This window comes from Sciurus vulgaris, assembly GCF_902686455.1.
Source record: "Sciurus vulgaris genome assembly, chromosome: 17".
Classification (NCBI taxonomy): Eukaryota; Metazoa; Chordata; class Mammalia; order Rodentia; family Sciuridae; genus Sciurus; species Sciurus vulgaris.
In genome coordinates, this window is record NC_136478.1 from 53,219,517 (window position 1) to 53,238,048 (window position 18,532).

General features: G+C 48.4%; 1 protein-coding gene and 1 long non-coding RNA gene across 4 annotated transcripts; both read right to left on the bottom strand.

Moving 5' to 3' along the window:
* Nucleotides 1-839: 839 nt before the first annotated feature.
* PLAUR (plasminogen activator, urokinase receptor) lies at nucleotides 840-17,502 on the bottom strand. 3 transcript variants are annotated; one of them, XM_079117690.1, is made up of 7 exons: nucleotides 17,296-17,496; nucleotides 15,289-15,400; nucleotides 12,567-12,709; nucleotides 5,057-5,206; nucleotides 4,374-4,508; nucleotides 2,835-2,981; nucleotides 840-1,386 (listed from the first exon to the last, which is right to left on the bottom strand). In XM_079117690.1, exons 1-7 carry the CDS (start codon nucleotides 17,366-17,368, stop codon nucleotides 1,130-1,132), a joined length of 1,017 nt encoding a protein of 338 aa, XP_078973816.1. In that variant the 5' UTR covers nucleotides 17,369-17,496; the 3' UTR covers nucleotides 840-1,129. The 3 variants fall into 3 exon arrangements, with proteins under 3 accessions (XP_078973816.1, XP_078973817.1, XP_078973818.1); XM_079117691.1 differs by lacking the exon at nucleotides 2,835-2,981 and having other exon boundaries at nucleotides 17,296-17,502; XM_079117692.1 differs by lacking the exon at nucleotides 5,057-5,206 and having other exon boundaries at nucleotides 17,296-17,501.
* LOC306648020 lies at nucleotides 11,739-12,557 on the bottom strand. Its single transcript, XR_013760250.1, has 2 exons — nucleotides 11,935-12,557; nucleotides 11,739-11,886 (listed from the first exon to the last, which is right to left on the bottom strand). It is a non-coding gene; the product is annotated as an uncharacterized lncRNA (long non-coding RNA).
* Nucleotides 17,503-18,532: the final 1,030 nt, after the last annotated feature.

Below are 18,532 nucleotides of genomic sequence, written 5' to 3' on the forward strand. Positions count from 1 at the left end.
TCACCCAAACCCACCGAAACTTAGTGGTATAAAACTAAAGTCTTTGTATTCTATATTCTGTGGGTCAGGAATTTGGGCAGGATGGGTTGGTGAATATCTAGCTGCCAACATGGTCTGACTTGAATAGCTGGAGATGGATGGGATGCTCATTTGGGGACTTGTATTTGAGGCCTTGGTTTTGGCTGTTGGTTGGTGTTGAGGATGTTGAATTGTGGCCTCCTCAGATATATGTTGGGGTTCTAACCTGTGTAATGATGTATCTGATTTTATTTGAAAATAGTCTTGGCCAATATGACTAAGGCAGTGATGAAATTGATCAATATTGGACTAGGGTAGTCCTAAATCCAATGATGGATTTTCTTTTAAAGAGAGATAGAGTGGGCTCAGTGATGCATGCCGATAATCCTAGCTATTCCAGAGGCTGAAGCAGGAGGATCACAAGTTCAAGGCTAGCCTTGGCAATTCAGAGCCTGTTTCAGATTTTAAAAATAAAATTAAAAAAGGGCTGAGGATTTACCTAGGTAGTAAAGTACCCTTGAATTGGCATGGCTCTGCCAATACGTTGGTCTTGTGTTGCTAGCATCAGAACTACGAGAGAAGAAGTTTCTGTCATTTTAAGCCAACACCAAGTTTGTAAGTGTGTAGCCATGTGTTACAAAGCTCTGGGACACCGATACAGCTAGGGTTCCTGGTTCTTCTCCATATTGTATCTGTGGGGCTGCTTGTCCACAACCTGACCTCTAATTCCAGAAGCCTGCAGACCCTGTCCCCCAACTCCACGAACCCAGCATTCATCCTCCCAGAGACAGATGTTAAAGAGAAGAGCAGACCTAGCTTGGTACACTATTAAAAAATTTATTTACATACAAAATAAATAATATGAATATTAATTGAAATAACAATAATAGTAGCAAACATATTAATAAAACCAAGGGCTCTCCTGCACCTGTAGTTTTCCCCAACTTTTCTTCCATAGTTCTCAGGAAAAGTTAGTGAGATGTCTTCTGAGCTGGGAATGCCGAGGCCAGGCCCGGAGAGGACAGCACACTGGCACCCAAGTCTGCAGGGACGGGAGCTGAGGTAAGGGAATAGCACCACCCTGGGTCCAGCCAGGGTAGGGGCTTGGGGTTCAGGTCCAGAGAAGAACACCTCCCCATAGCCTCACGGTCACCAGCAGAGTGATGGTAAGGCTGAGGTGGGCCGGGCCAGGCTGGTGTGGGGCACCACCACTGCGGTACTGGCCATCTTGGACTGGGTGGTTACAGCTACTGTTGGAACAGCAGGAGACATTGAGATGGGTCAGGCCGAAGGCGTCCGCCACGTGGGAGCCCTGGCACCAGGAGGCAGTCGCACAGCCTCTTACGGTGTAGCTCTGACTCTCCAGCCCTGAGGAAAGAGAAGACTAAATGGGTCTCCCAGCTCTCCCCCTGGGCCTGGAATTCCCAAGTGGGGGACGACCATCCTGCAGCGGGTGCCATATCCACCGCCACCTGGGGAAAGCAGTAATTCTCAAAGTATGGCCCAGGGACCCCCGGTGGTTCCTGAGGACCATTCCAGGAGTCTGTGAAGTCAAAATTATTCTCAAAATATGGGACTGGGGTTGTGGCTCAGTGGCAGAGCACTTGCCTTGCATGTGTGAGGCACAGGGTTCTCTCCTCAGCACGACATAAAATAAATAAAATAAAGGTAATATGTTCATCTACAACTAAAACAAATTTTTAAAAAATTATTCTCAAAACGGTGCTATATTTGGCTTTTTAAATCTCAAGTACACAGTGGGGTTTTCCAGAAACTCCAGGACATGTGATGTTGTAAGAGACTGATGTAGAAGCAGAAATGAGAATGCATTTGTCTTCTATTAAGCCAGACCTCAAAGAGAGTTGCAGCACAGTAAAACAATGCCAGCCTTCCCATTTACTTTATTTTTGTTTTAATACTTGGGATTGAACCCAGAGGCTCTCTGACACTGAGCTACATCCCCAGCCCTTCTTATTTGTTATTTTAAGACGAAGTTTCACTAAGTTGACGCGGTTGACCTTGAACTTGCAATCCTCCTGCCTCAGTCTCCAGAGTCACTAGGATTTCAGGTGTGTGACACCATGCCCCGCTTACGTTTTTCTGCTTTGGAAAACACAGTCATTTTTTTATTTAAAAAAATGTTACTTATGTTAATGTACAATGAGAGTTTTTCTGTTATCTTAATAAGTAAATATAAATTATGTTGTTATAAACTTATTAATAAATCTTTTGTTTTGGTTTTAATTTCTCATCAGTACATATCTATAGATATAACTGTTGTAAACAATTTTTGAGAGGTAAAGGAGTCTTGAGGTCAAAATGTTTCTGCTGGGCGAAGTGGCACCTATAATCCCAGCAGCTCGGGAGGCTGAGGCAGGAAGGTCGTACGTTCAATCCAGCATCAACAACTTATCAAGACTCTATGCAACTTATCTTGTCTCAAAATAAAAAATAAAAAGGGCTGGGGATGTGGCTCAGTGGGTTCAATACTGGCACACACACACACAAAAAAAAGTCTGTCTTCAAATGTTAACCATTGGAATAGAGACACCTTCCTAGGACCTGAGATGTCCATAGGAAGTCCCACACACCTATAGGAAATCCCCACCCCAAAGAAGTCCACAGCACTATGGCAGGAGTGTCCATTTCCTAATGGATGAGTCCTAACTCCTTACTACAATTTGAACCCTCCTGAAGGAAGTCCCGCCTCTTCCACAGGACGATCCACCTTGGTTAAGTTCAGCAGGAAGCCATCCTCCTTCAGAACCTTCTCACCCCCAGTTAATGTCCCCTCCCAGCTTTCCAGAGGGCCTCACCATTAGTGCCCGTGGCTTCTAGACAGTGATTCATGGGACCATGGCAGTCGATAAGGGAAGTCTCTGTGGAGGAACATCCGTGGGTGCTGTTGCCTTCACAGCTATAACACTGGATGCCATTTGGTGGCAGGTTTTGAAGCTCCAGGACTAAGAAGACAAGAGACACAGAGACCAAGGAAATGAGCAAGTGGGTCCCTCACAAGTTTCCCCTCCAGGATGCCCAACCCTCCCTAGAGACATCGTAGAGCCACCTTGCGGTCAGGATTTCAACAGCACCTTCTTTTAGGGGTGGAGTCTCTTAAGTCCAGGCAGAAACCCAACTATCAGCTCCCCATGAACCCTGCATCTGACCAGGCACCATGCCTGGCCCTGGGTAAAGCAACTGTGTGAGATGAAATCGCCTCTGTCCTCTTGAACTTACCGTTTAGAGCGATACTGTCTGATATGGAAGCTACTGGCCAAATGTGGTGACTTAAATTAATTTGTGTTAAATATAATTTTTTAAATTTTCTGTTTTTTTAAAATTTGTTCTAATTAGTTATATATGAGTGTTAAATATAATTTAAAACTTCGGTTCACATTTCAGGTGCTCCATAGCCACATACAGTAGTGGCTACCATATTGGACAGCACGGAATTAGACATTTCCATAACTGTGGAAAGTTCTGTTGGACAGAAGGGTGGGAGAGATCTGCACTGTAATGGGGAAGATGGGTGTGGAATTTGCTCTGAGGATGACATGTGAAAGCTGAGATTTCATGGATGAGAAGCAGCTCACATGAGCTCATGGATGAGATCTGTTCCAGGCGGAGGGTGGCCTGCATGCAAAAGCCATGGCAGTTGTAGAAGTAAATGAAGTAAATAAAGACCTCAGTGGACAGGTGCAGACTATGCAGATCATTGCAAGGCCTTTGGGTTTGTTTCTAAGAGGAAGGGGGGGTCACTGAAGTGCTTGAGGAAGCAGCGTGATGTGACCACATTCACATTTAAAAGTCACTCTTGCTGCTGGGTTGAACCCTGGCTGTAGGGTGGAGGCAGGGAGATCTGTGACGTGGAAGTGGCCATGGAGGTAATGAGTGGTGGGTGAAGTGGAGAGATGCAGAGGCAGGAAGCATGGGTCTCTTTGAGGGATTGATGGTCTCACTGAATTCTTACGAAATTCTTTGAGGAAAGGCTTGAGAGGCCCTTTTTTTTGGTGGGGGGGGCGGGTACTGGGGATTGAACTCGGGGGTGTTTAACCACTGAGCCATATTCCCAGCCTGTTTTGTATTTTATTTAGAGACAAGGTCTCACTAAGTAGCTTAGGGCCTCACTCACTAAGTTGCTGGCTTTGAACTCACAATCCTTCTGCCTCAACCTCCCAAGCTGCTGGGATTACCGGCGTGTGCCACCGCACCTGGTTTGCTAGGCCCGTTTTTCAGAGGGCACATGGACACTCAGAGAGGAGTGGTTTGTCCAAGAGTGGGTAAGTGGGAGAGTCTGCCTGGGTGAACCTCCCTGTCCCAGACCCAAGCCTCACACCCGTTTCCATGCCCCTTACCTGGGCCCCTGTTGCATTTGGTGGTGTTACAGCACTTCAGGAAGTGGAAAGTGTGGTTGTTGTGGAAGCCAGTGGGGCCTGGGCAGCCAGGAAGGTAGCCACAGCCCCGGGAATGTTGTTCATCCTTTGTGTTTCCTGTGGGGTCAAGGAGAGAGGTCAGAGGTCAGATTGTGGATGAGAGGCCGAGACTGGATTTGCCCATTGCAGTAGGCATTTGACCATTCTCTGCTTCTCCCTTTATCCCTTTGCCATTTTATTTGGAGTAGCCGTATAGCTTGCCAAAAGACTACATCATCGTCATGTGCTGAAGTTCTGGCTAATATGATATAAATGGAAGTGCTTTATGGAACTCCAAAAAGGAAAACTCTTATAAAATAAGGAGTCTACCTTTTTGGCCCCTTCTTGCTTCCTGGAACTTGTACATGAGGCCTGGAGTTCTGGCAGCCATATGGGACTATGAGGCCATCTTTAGAATGAAAGTGATATGTAAGAAATGAGGAGACATCTGGGTTGCTGGTGACTCCTGAATTATCCTGATGGCCCTGGACTATCAATATCTGGATTTTTTTGAGTGAGAGAAAATTAAATCTCTTGCTTAAATCACTGTTATGTTGGGATCTCTGTTAAGTGCAGCCTTGGGGGGAAGCAAAGCAGAGAGGAGTTCCTGGCAGGTGGGGGCTCACCTTCCAGGTCGTGGGTCACCACCTCCACACACTGTTCTTCAGGGTAGCGGCATTGCAGGCTCTGCTCTCGGCCCCTCTCGCAGCTCATGTCTGATGAGGCGCAGGAGACACACTCAAGGAAACGGCCATAGGGAAAGGTGCGCGCCCGGCCTGATTGGAAGAGGGACAAGGGCTGGTTCTCCTTGGGCTGAGTCCTGGAGCATCTGCTCTCTCAAGCCCTCACCTCAGCCTCAGTTCCTCCTCATTCTACCACTCGGCCAATCATTGTGCCTTGCCCAACTTCCTATGATCCCATGGTTCCCAGCCCCATGGCCTGTCCAGCTCAGATCATCCACTCCAGCTTCCTCCCTGGTCTCTGGGTTTCCACTCTCGCCATCACCATCCCAACCCAGTGCATCCCACAAAGCTCTGGACGGATGTTTCCAATACTCATGTCTGACCATGTCTTTTCCTGTGCTCAAAGCCATTTCATGACCGCATCCTTCCCTTAGAATGAAAATCCAAGGTCCTAAGTGCAGCATTCAAGTCCCATTAAAGATGGAGTCCTGGCCACCTCTCCTGCCTCATCTCCTTCTAGTAGCCCCTCAGACTATTCCACAGTGACCTCCCCCGGTCCCCAAACACACGTTGCCTGGCTTCCAGACCATCGTGTATGCTGTTGCCTTTGACTCACTTCGCACTTTCCCTGACTTCCACTCATTCCTCAGAGGCCATCTCCAATCTCACCTCCTCCAGAAGCCCTCCCTGACCCACAAGTCTGGATCAGGTGTCTCCTCTGAGCTCCTCCCATCCCACCCTGCCCACTCCGGCTCATCACTCTCTGGCAGCAGCTCTGCCTCCCCCACAGAACTGTGAGCCCCAGGAGGGCAGGGCCAGGATTGTCAGGGTCACTTCTGTGTGCCCACCCAGCACAGGACCTGGGCCAGAGGAGATAATCAATAAATATTTGTTAAATACATGAGTAAATCAACACTTAGAATTGTTCTGTTCTTCCCTGTGGTAGCCAGCCTCCAAGATGGCCTCCAGTGACTTCTGCTTCCTAGTATTCAGGTCCTGTGTAGTCTCCTTTCTCTAACATGTAGGGCTGATCTCCATAACCAATAGGACTTTGTGAAAATGTGGCTAAATCATAAAGGATGTTGCAGCTTCTTCCTCTCAGACCACTGGATTTGGTGGAAACCAGCTGCCATATTGCATGCTCAAGCAGTACCACGGAGACTTCTATGTGTGTGGGTGGAGACCAAGATCTTTGCCAAAGCCATGTGAGGGGATCTTGCCTGGGAGTGAAGTTACCTTGGGAGGCTTCAGATAACTGCAGCCCTAGGTGACATCTCAACTGCAAGAAAGACCCACCTTGCTAAGCCACTCTGGGATTCTTGACCTCCAGATACTTTGTAAAATAATACATACCCATTTTTTGTTTTAAATTTTGTGGCAATCTGTAATACAACAATAGACACCTCGTATACTATCTAATTGCCTGAGAGATCCAAGCGTCCCTTGATTGATTCATGATAGCTTTGCCTTTCACACAAACCTTCTGGTCGGAGCCAACTGGATTAGTTACTTTTCCCTGGAAACACTGGGTCCTTCCTCTGCCCAGACCTTGGCTCACACCATTTCCCAGCCTGGCATGTCCTCCCCTTCCAGACCCAAGATATCTGAGCTGAGTTGGGGCCAAGACTTAAAGAAGGGATAGGACTGTGTGAGCCAAGGCCCTCAACTGGCAGGCTAGCTGTGATTAGGTGAATCATGGCATCCAAAGCCAACACATCTCCCTCAAAGAAAAATACCTAAAAGGCCAATAACCCGTGTCTTCTCACATGAACTTCATGAAAAATGAAAACGCAAATTTCCACTGTAGCCAAGACAGCTGTCTCACCCCACATAAGGGTCTCCCTGTGACTCTTCTTCCTAGGCCACTCTTCAGGGCTCCATCTTAGGCCTTTTGCATTTCTCACAGCACAGATTCTCTCCCACATTATCTGTCAATGTGGCTTCATTTCTGTCCCTCTGCAGGTCACTCACAAACTTGCCTCCAGAAGTCTGAGCTCCAGACCTACACACCCAACTGTCTCTTGGGTGCCTCCTGGCTGTCCCCACCTGAATCTCCACCTGCTGTGCTATGGTTTGGATGTGATTTGTCCCCTATGGGTTCATACGTCAGAAGCTTGTCCTCAGTGTGGTGATGTGAGAGGTGATGGAAATTTTAAGAGGTGGAGCCTAGCTAGACGTGGTGGTATACCCTGCAATCCCAATGGCTGGGGAGGCTGAGGCAGGAGGATTGCAAGTTCAAAGCCAATCTCAGCAACTTAGTGAGGTTTTACCCAATTTAGGCAGGTCCTGTCTCCAAAGTAAAAGGACTGGGAATGTAGCTCAGTGATAAACTGTCCCTAGGTTCAATCCCCAGTACCAGGGGGAAAAAAATAAGAAAAAGAGAGGTGGGGCCTAGTGGGAAGTGGTTAGGTCATTGGGGTCACTGTCCTTGGAAGGGATTATCTTGGTTCTTGTGGGACCCCAGTTAGTTTCCAAGTAAGTTATTATAAAGAGCAAGCTGGGTCCCTCCCCAAACTCCAACTTCCTGTCTTGCTATGTGAACTCTCTCACACACACACTCCTGCCATGATGCCATCAACCATGAGGTGATCCAGAGCCAGGACCATGCTGTTTGGACTTTCTGTCTCTAAAACTGTGAGCTAAACAAAACTTTATTTACAAAGTACCCAGACGCAGGTATTTCATTATAATGATGGAAAACTGCCTAATACATGTCCCAAACTAAATTCTCCATCTTTTTCTAATACCTGCTCCTTCTCCTGAATTCCACATTTCTAAGGTGACTATCCAGAAACCTGACTGAGCCCTTGATTCTCCACATCTGTGCCTTGGTCTGGATACTTCTACTATCCTGTCTTCTAGTTTGTTTTGTTTTGTTTAGTTGCAGCATCAGGGATTGAACCCAGGGCCTTTTGTAGGCTGGGCAAATACGCCACCACTGACTTACATCCCCAGACCCTTTTATTTTACTTTGAATCAGGGTCTCACTAAGTTGCTGAGACTGATCTTCTTTATAATCCTTTTGCCTCAGTCTCCCTAGTCACTGCGATTACAGGCATTTGACACTGTGCCTGGCCAGAATTCATTTTTAATTGCCAGGCCTATCTTCTAGTTTTGAATCCTTTTGCTCTGCTGTTTCTAATCTCTACTAAGCACATCCAGACGTCCAGAGAGTTATTCATTTCAGTCACTTTTTTCTTCTTTTGTGGTACTGGGGATTGAACTCAGGGGCACTTAACCACTGAGCCACAACCCCAGCCCTTTTTAATATTTTATTTAGAGGCAGGGTCTCCCTAAGCTGCTTACGGCCTTAATAAGTTGCTGAGGCTGGCCTTTAACTTGTGATCCTCCTGCCTCAGCCTCCCAAACCACTGGGATTACAGGTGTATGCCACCATGCCCTGCTCAGTCACTGTTTTATCTTTTCTATTTGACTCTCTTTAGAAATAGAATCTGGCCAGGCACAATGGTACACACCTGTAATCCCAGCTTCCAAGACACTATGGCAGGAGGATCCCAAGTTCAAGGCTAGCCTGGGCAATTTAGCAAAATCTTTTCTCAAAATAAAATAAAACGAGTTGGATGGTAGCTCAGTGGTAGAGTACTTGCGTAGTATGTGTGAAGCCCTGGCTTCCATCCCCAGCACTGAAAAAATTTTAAAAAAATGAATTCCAGATGCTCAGACTTATCTTCCCCATCCCCACAAAAGAAAAAAAAAAAAAAAATATATATATATATATATATATTTTTTTTTTTTTCTTTTTTAATACTGGGGATTGAAGTCAGGGCCTTGCACACTCCAGGCAATACTCTACAACTGAGCTATCTCCCCAGCCCCCCTTTTTTTGCAGTGCTGAGGATGGAATCCAGGGCTTCACATATGCTAGGCAGGCGCTCTACCACTGAGCTACATCCCCAGCCTTGGATGGGGGCTTTTTAAGGGCTGGTCCATTTCAGTTTTGCCATTACCCCTGGGAGCGCCTGGGTGGTTTCCAAAGGCTCTTCAGCTTGGCACCTGTCTCCCAGCATCACATGCCTGCTGGAAGTTTGGCTCGGTTCTGTGGCTTCCCAGCTATTTTTTGCTGAGTTTCTTGAAGTCTCACCCTACGCGTGTGCAGCTTGCCAATGGCTTGAGGGAAATATGTTTGCAGGTCTGGGGACTCCCTTTTCTGTGGTCCCATCTATTCCAGGATTGTGCTACCTCTCCTCTTCCAGACATTCTGGCACCCCCAGACTCCAACCTGTCTCGTCTGTCTAGCGACTTTCTCTCCGGGCGGGCCTCCATTTCCCCTTCTCAGCAGCGAATTGCAAAGTACTCTCGGGAAAAGCCAGGTTGCCCCTGAAACCCAACTTCTGAACTTCGCTGGTTTCCAAGACCAGTGCCTCAAGTTTCTCCCTCCACTGGCTGCTCTCCAGTGACTTCGAACAATTGCTTGTCATTTGTCCAGTGTTTACAGCTGTCATTGGCAGACGCATTACTCTGGCATAAGTGACTCCATCGTGGTCAGAACTGCACGTCTCCACCCCGCATTTCCCCATCACTAATGTTAGGTCGGGCTTGAGCCGGGCGTGGGAGGGCGCGGGACAACTGGCAACCCACTGAGAGCATCGGGCAGCCGGCGCCAGAGAACAGCCAATCAGACGCCGGCAGATACACCTTAGAGGTGCCTGGCAACCGCCCGTCAATCAACGGAGTCCCCAGCCAACCCCAGGGGAACACTAAACCCTCAAACCTTCCCTCACCTATTCCTGCCTATAAAGACCTTGGGCAGCAGGGGCCACGTGCGATTTTTTCTGGCTCTCCGCCCCGACCTGTACCCCGGGGGGCTCGGGATTTCTCCGGAGAGCCAAAATCCAATAAAGCTTGGTTGGGCCGCTTTTGTCCGACTCCTGTTTGACCACCAGCCCTCGAACGTACAACTAAGGCCGACGCCCACCCCACTGCCAAAGGGCTCTTCAACCCAGTCCTTTCTGTCCCTCTGCACAGCCGAGGCCCTTGTCCAGCCACCCTCTTCCTCTGCCCAGCCTCGCCCACCTGCGAGTTGGTTTCCCCTCATCCACTTTTGCTTCCCTCCAATCTGTCTCCTGTTCTGGTTTTTGTTTTTGTTTTTTGTTTGTTTCGTTTTTGGTGGCGCTGGGGATTGAACCCCTGGCCTTGTGCATGCCAGGCAAGCACTCTACCAACATCCCCAGCCCCGTTTCCCATTCTGAAGGCAGAATGATTGGTTCAAACATAAATGCGATTGTAACATCCCCTCCTTACGACCCTTCTGTGAGCTCCTGCTGTTCCCAGGGTGAAGTCTATACTCCTCACCACAGGCCATGAGGCCCTGTGGAATATACTCTGCCAAGTTCACCAGCTCACTGCCCCCCTCGCCCGCCCGTGTTTTCCTTCCTCCAGTCTCCTCCTTCTCAGGACCTTTGCAGGGGTTGCTCCCTCTGCTGGAAAACCCTCTCCTCTCCAGGGGCTTGTCTTCCAATCCTCACCCCTCAGGGTCCATCCAGTTCAGCTGCTGCTTCCTCGGGAGCCCTTCTCTGAGCTCAGTCAAGACCCTGCTGTCCTCTCCCCTGCCTGACCCCTCTGCCTGTGCCTCCCAGGTCCTGCAGACCCATCTAGGGGTGGGTCTGACACCATATCACCCCACCCCACACACCAAACTGTGAATCCCTGGGGGCAAGACCCAAGGCCATCTTGATCAGTTCTGTGTCCTCAGCATTACACAAGTAAGAATGTGGTTTAACCAACTATTGCAAGCTGTCATCACAAGATAAGATGGTATTAGAAGTGGGAAGAGAGGCATATGAATTACTAGATTTCCGAACTGACAGATGGTGCCCCAAGCTCCTTGTGGACCCCTGACCATACCCAACTTTCTCCCTAAAATGCTGATGTGCCCATGATCCATCAACATGAAGGGTAACATCAGGCCCAACAGGGGCCCTTCTGGGATCTGTTTTGGCACTGACCACAATTGTTAAATATCTTGACTGTCATCTCTGATTAGATGCATTCCTTAGACCCAAGTATTAGTGCTTTCCTTAAGCACATCTATCTGAGAGGGGAAACCAGTGTGTTCTCTTTTGACACTTCCTTAAAAATTGCCAGGTGCAGTAGGGCACATCTACAATCCCAGTGACTCAGGAGGCTGAGGGAGGAGGATTGCAACATTGAGGCCAGCCTCAGCAACTTAGCAGACCTTCAGTCTCAAAATTAAAAAAAAAAAAATACATAAATAAAATAGGATTGGGGATGTAGCTAGTGGCAAAGCAAGCCCGGGTTCAATCCCCAGAACCAAACTAAACAAATAAATACTCCAGATGACACTTTCTTAAAAGTGAACATCTAGCTCAGGCCTGCTACTAGCTAAAAGTTTTTGGTTAGGATGGAAGAAAATCAGGCTGAATCAGGATGAATGAAGAAGGAAACCCAATGCTTACTAATGTCACTGTGACTGCACTGGCCTTTTATCAACTTCTTTCTTAACCAGGGCCAGAAAGAGGAATCCCTAACAATGCAACATGGGTCCCTTCCTTCCTCACCCTTTCCTCTCCTGTGGGAATTTTTGAGAATTTGACTCTTTCTAAGTCTTTTTCTACTGACCAGAGCCTAAAGTCATGAAAGTCTGCTAACAGGTGTATAGAAGTGTCTTTACTTTTTTTTTTTTTTTTTTAATTGTCCAAATCAAGGACCAGGGAACTTTTCCAACTCACTGCAGCCTGTCTTATCCTCCTTATCCCCTCCCTCTCTCTCTCTCTCTCTCTCTCTTTCTCTCTCTCTCTCTCTCTCTCTCCCTCTCTCCCTCTCTCTCTCTCTTTTGTAACAGGGATTGAACTCAGGGGCACTTAACCACCGAGACACATCCCCAGCCCTTTTTTGTATATTATTTAGAAATGGAGTCTCACTTAGGGCCAGCTGAGGCTGGCTTTGAACTCTCAATCCTCCTGCCTCAGCCTCCTGAGCCCCTGAGATTACAGGCATGTGCCACCATGCCCATTTTCTCTCCTCTTTGGACTTAAGAACTTTGAGTTTCTGCTTGTGGCTTGGCCCCTCAGCATCTGTTGCTTGGACCATTTCCTGTCCCGATGGAAAAGTTAGATTAACAATAAAACACCAAAGAGACACCTCATCTACCTCTCAAGCATGTGTGTGAGACTATTAATGGCACGCGTCACATCTTATACCACACAACCCTCTGTGCAAACGTGTGGGCTGGGTGTGAGTTTATAATCAGGAGCAGGACTGGGGATCGTTTGAGAGGAGAAGGGGGGTGATTTTGGGACAGGTTGGAGTTGGAGACAGCGATGGGATCAAATGGAACTGGGGCTGGGCTTGGATGGGTTTGAGCTGGAGTGGGTATGGGATAAGGTATGCAGTTGGGGTGGTGGGGAGTGGGGATAGGACGGAGACAGTGATGAGGTGGGGCTGGCTGGGGGTTGAGGGCTGCCCCACTCACCAGGTTTGGGCTGGTTGCACAAGTTGGATCCACACACTGTCTCCGTAAGGCTGATGATCTGGGAGCCGGCACGGTAGCTCATGGTCCTGTTGGTTTTCTTTGAGTGGGCACAGCCTCTCTCCACCACCTCCGACTCTTCTTCACTTGTGAGGAAGGAATCTTTAATGTCCCAGAGGCTCCCCTGGGCCCAGCCAATCTGCGACGCCCCCAGTCTTCCGACCGCCCGCTCCCAGGGCTAATCCTTGCCAGGCCTCACCTCTTTCCTCAATCCAGCTCTGTGGTTTCTAAAGTTATCTCCTACCCACCTACTCTCTCTGACCGACACTTCCACTGGGACATTCTGGATCCATCTACTCCTTGCCCCTCCCCCCACCACTCAGTGACACAGCAGGGAAATGCCTCTAAGAGTAATCATTTTTAAGCTCCTGGGGATTGAGCTCAGGGACACTGAGCTACATCCCCAGCCCTTTTGTTTTATTATTATTTTGAGTCATTCAGTTGCCAAGGCTGGCATTGAACTTGCTAGTCTCCCATCTCTGGGATCACAGGAGCGTGCTACTGTGCTGGCTTCTAATTGTAATTTTTAGAAATGCTTCAAAAGTATAAGAGAATGATATAAAAAATACTGGCTATTCATCACCCAACTTTGTAATATATTAGCATTTTCCAATATTTGTTTCTAGACTTTTTCACTTTTTTTTGTGACAGTTTCACCAAGTTGCCCAGGCTGGCCTGGAATTTTTTTTTTTTTTATTGTTTTTATTTGGGGGGGGGGGGCGTACCAGGGATTGGGCCCAGGTCTGCTTAAGCACTGAATCACATTCCCAGCCCCTTTTTATTTTTTATTTAGAGACAGGTCTTGCTAAGTTGCTTAGGGCCTTGCTAAATTGCTGAGGCTTGCTTTGAACTTGGAATCCTCCTGCGCCAGCCTCCTGAGACAGAGATTACAGGCATGCACCACCACACGCCTGGCTGGCCTGGAACTATCGATCCTTCTGCTTCTGCCTCCTAAATAGCTGGAACTGCGAGGCTGCATTACCACAGCTGGCCCAGATAATTTTTAAAGGAAATGGAATAGAAAATATACAGGTACGCCTGTCACAGTGGTGCATGCCTGTAAACCAGCAAATCAGAGGGCTGAGCTAGGAAGATTACCAGGTTCAAGAACAATCTGGGCAACCCTGTCTCAAAATAAATTTTTTTAAAAATATCTTTTAGTTGTCGATAGACCTTTATTGTACTTATTTTTATGTGGTGCTGAGAATCGAACCCAGTGCGTTGCACATGCCAGGCTAATGCTCCCCCACTGAGCCACAACCCCAGCCCTCAAAAAAAATTTAAAAACAAGGACTGGGGATGTAGTTCAGTGGGAGAGCACTTGCCTAGTACATGGGAGGCTCTGGGTTCAATACCCAATAAAAGAAGGAAAGGAAGAGAGAGAGAGAGAGAGAAAGAGAGAGAGAGAGAAAGAGAGAGAGAGAGAGAGAGAGAGAGGAAGGAAGAAGGAAGGAAGAAAGAAAAGAAAAGAAAAGATACAGTTAAAATGCTCTGTTTAGGGCTGGGGTCGTGGCTCAGTGGTAGAGCGCTTGCGTAGCATGTGTGAGGCACTGGGTTTGATTCTCAGCACCACATATAAATAAAATAAAGGGAAAAGTGCCCTGTTTACACTTCCCAAATCCAGCTCCCTCATGTCTAGTCCAGAGGCACCAACGTGTAAGTAGTTCTTACACTATGTATGCATAACAATATGTATTTTCTTTGTTTTATTACTTTTTTTTTTTCTTTTTTGGTACTGGGGATTGAACCCAGGGGCACTTTACCAGAGATCTTTATCCCAGTCCTTTTTTAAAAATTAGTTTGAATCAGGCAGGGAGTTGAGGTTGTCCTGGAACTTGCAATCCTCCTGTCTCAGCCTCCCAAGTTGCAAGCACCACTGTACCTGGCAGGTTCTCCCCTCCCCTCCCCTCTCTTTCCTTTCCCTTCCTTCTTTCTTTCTTCAGTGGTGGGGACTGAACTCAGGGCTTCACAAAGGCTGGTAAGTGCTCCACCACTGAGCTGCATCCCCAGCCCTGTTTTCTATATTTTAAGCTAATAGAGGGTAGACCCGGCAACGTGAGCGCTCTCTCTCTCTCTCTCTCTCTCTCTCTCTCAACGTTGTGCTTTTGCAGTGGGTCTATCTGTACACACCTGCAGCTTTAGTTCCTTTATTTTAAGGCTGCTAGTATCCCGTGTGTCCCTGCTACAGACTGTCTTGAGATTGTTTTCAATTTCTCATAGCATGAACAATGCTGCTAACTTCCTTATACATGTGTCACGAGGCATACGTGACCAAGGGTCCTTGCAGTTCCTCCATTCCTAGGAGTTGAACTGCCGACTGTAGGGCACACTAATTGTCATCTATACTAAATATTGCCAAATTGCTCTGGGCAGCATAGGTGCCGATTTACCCCGTACCTCAGGGTCTGTGTCTCCACATCCTCACCAATCTGTGTGTTGTCAATATTCGACTTCATTTTTGGTGTTAGGGATGAAGCCAGGGCCTTGCTGCATGCTACACCCACTATTCAGAATTTTAAATGCCTGCCAGTCTGGCAGTTGTGAATGGGGTCTGTCTGTCTGTCTCTCTGTAGTTTGCATTTCCCTAATTTCTGTCGAGAGAAGTTTTCTCCATCACTTGCATTGCATTCCCTGTCGCTCTTGGGCGGGGCAGGGGGAATCTCACCTTCCCCATATGTGCAGGACTGTGGTTCTGCAGAGGTCTTGGCCAAGGGCACACTCTTCCACCTGGTGGCACCCGCTGCTGTCACACTGCAGGCACCGCAGGCCCCAGGAGGCTGGGGGAGGGAGAGAGGGAAAGGAAAGGAGCGATGGTTACACGTTCTGTCTCAGGATCTGCCTCTCCGCCTCTGCCCCTTGCCCCAGTACCCGGACCGTCTCCAGGCTCGGTCCCCGCAGGTTTGTGCTCCACCTTCTTCCTGCCCCTCGGTTCCAATGCTGGGTCCTGCTGCCGATCGTTCCAATCTAACCCTGTCCCACATTCTCTGTCCACAAATCCTTCCCCAGAGTCTCGCCTTGGCGGGTTTTCTTTGATTCTGTCCTAGAGCGACATCTATCCTGAAAGTCCTACGCCCCGCCTCTCAACCAGGACGTTCTATCCCGGCTCCCTTTTAGTTCCTCCTCACTCCGCTCGCGCCCTCGGTTTATTCCGCCCCTTAAACTCCACTAGGACATTCTAGCCTCACCCTACCCATTTCGATCTTGAGGTTCTGCCTCTCTCCCGGTGCCCTTCTGTCACTATTCTCGCCCCGCCACTCACCCCAGGTTCTACTCCCCTCTATATCCTCTTCGCCACCTTCCCTTTCCACCTATCGGTTCTTTCTAAAAAATAAAGGGAAAAAAATGTTTTCGGTACTGGAGATTGAACGCAGGGATGCTTTACCACTGAGCTAGCCCCCAGTCCTTTGTATTTTATTTATTTACTTATTTTCCCAGACAGGGTCTAGTTAAGTTGCGAAGCTGGCTTCGTATTTGTGATCCTCCTGCTCAGCCTCCCGAGTCCCTGGGATTAGTTCTTTCTAAAATTCTAACCCCACCAGTCAACTCTTCCTATCCCCAATTAACCTAATTTCAGTGACGTTCTGTCCCCGCCCCTGGCTCCACCCCGACGTCCTGTCCCCGCCCCTGGCTCCTCCCCGACGTCCTGTCCCCGCCCCTAGCTCCTCCCTGGAAGTCTAGTCCCTCGCTCCAGATTCTCCTCCTAAGTTTTAGACTGGCCCTGTCGCTCCCCCGAAGTTTCTGCCGTTGCTCTCCAGCCCCACCCCGACTTCCTAACCCTGTCCACTTTCCTACTCCAAGGCCCTATCCCCGCCAACAGGCCTCCCCAGACATCCCTTTTCACCCCCAGATTCTGAGTTATTATTCATTCTCCTTCCCCCGCGGTGCCGAGAGCGTTATAAGTTATTCATCGCAGCAGCAGCTGCACCACCACCTCATCCCCGCCACACCACTACCATCTGGACCTGACTCAGTATCTTCTCAATTTCATTTCTCAAACCCATTGCTCTACGTTTTCCGGGGGAAACCGTCGAGACTTCCATGTCAGTGAGTGGATAGAGAAAGGGAAGTGTCCTCAGCACCTGGCTCTAGACGCTTGGCCCCCGTCTCTTTAGACATTTTGTAAAATGCGACGCTGTCCTCCCTTATCTCTCAAAGGGGGATCCAACAGAGTAGGGAGCCTCGTGGGGCGTCGCTGCGGGGTCAGAATCCCACTTAGTTTGAAATTGCCAAGGAGTTTAGAAGAGCGCCTGGAATAAACGATCACCCTTGTTAAGTTAAAGACCTTCGTTCAAGTAGTCTTCCTTCTTCCTTCTTTCTTTTCTTCCTTCCTTTCTTTTTTGGTACCAGGGGTTGAACCCAGAGGCGCTCAATCCCTGAGCCACATCCCCAGCCTTTTTTGGTTTGTATTTTGAAAGAGGGTCTCGCTAAGTTGTTGAGGCTGGCTTTGAACTTGTGACCCTCCTACGCAGCCTCCAGAGTCGCTGCGATTACAGGCGTGAGCCACCGCGCCGGGCTCACGTATAGGATTTCCTGAGCCCGTACCGTGTACCAGGTACTGAGCCACGTGGGGTCTCAGGAGGATTCTGCTTCAACTCACCAGAATCTGCCCCACGTCCCCATCCCACCCTGCTCGCAGCAGCGGTGTTGCAGGGCGGGGGCACCCAGCCCCTACCTGGAATGCAGGTCTGAAGCAGCAGCAGCAGCAGCAGCGGCAGCGTAGGTGGCGGCAGCAGCGGGCGGCCCATGCTCCGGTTCTCGGCCTCCCGGTACCTCTCCTCTGGGTCTGGCCTCCAGGGAAGGAGACAGTTTTGTGGCCCTGGGGGCTCCTCCCAGACGTTTTGCTAAAGATTCAGTCACCGCAGATGCGTGGGCGCCTCCCCTTCCTCCCCCTGGGTCTCCCCACCTCTCACAAGACTTCCCCTCCCAAGGGGCGGGGACCGGGCAGTAAAGTGGCTTGTCCATGACTCACGGACAGCCGTCACAGCTCGGTCATTAGACTGCCTGGGTTCAAATCCCACTTCTTCCTCTTCCTGTTCTGGATCTTGGGCAATCACTCTTCTGAGCTGTAAAATGAGAATTAAAAACATGGTAGATTGAATGTGACTGATTATTAGATAATACTAGATTTTGTTTTGTTACCTTTATTAGGGGTGTTGATGGTATTGTGATTATGTGGGGAAATGCCTTTATTGCTCAGTTGTACTCTGAAATATTTGGATGTGAAATGACATGTCATTTACCCTAAAACATTTCAGCCCAAAATAGTAGATATGTCTGTTAGGAAAAATGTTTCCCAATTACTTGGGGAAATTGTTCTTATTTTTTACAGGGGCTCACTGAAGTATTCAGGAGTGAATATCCTCAGTGTCTGTTTGCTTTAAATACTTTAAAAGAAAATAAAGGCAAAAAAAGGCCAAATATTTGCATTAATTATATCAAATTTACAGGTATATGGGGGCTTATTATGCCTTTCTCTCTCCATTTTTCTGTTTCTAAAAGTGTATAATAAGACAAATAAAACAGTAAAATAAAATGCCAAAAAGATAGCCTCCTGTTTCATGGTACTTCCACCAATCGAAGCAATTTAAGGCAGGGGAAATGTCCAGAACAGTTGCTGGCCACTGTGGAAGGCCAACAAATTCCTTCAGCATTGACCAAGGACCTGCTTTGTGTTGGGCACTGGTCCAGGAGCTGCGACACAGCCGGAAACAAAGTATGGTTCCCACCCTTGTGCCACTGTCCCTGGGGAGTAGGTGTAGATTATCTCATCTTCCACTGTGATAAAAGGCAAAAAAAACAAAGCAGGCTGAAGGAGATACGAGGGTGCAGGTGAGGCGTGAGCTGTTTTGGGGGGGTGATCCAAGGGGCTTCCCAAGCTGGTGGCATTTGAGAAGTGGGGCAAGGAATCT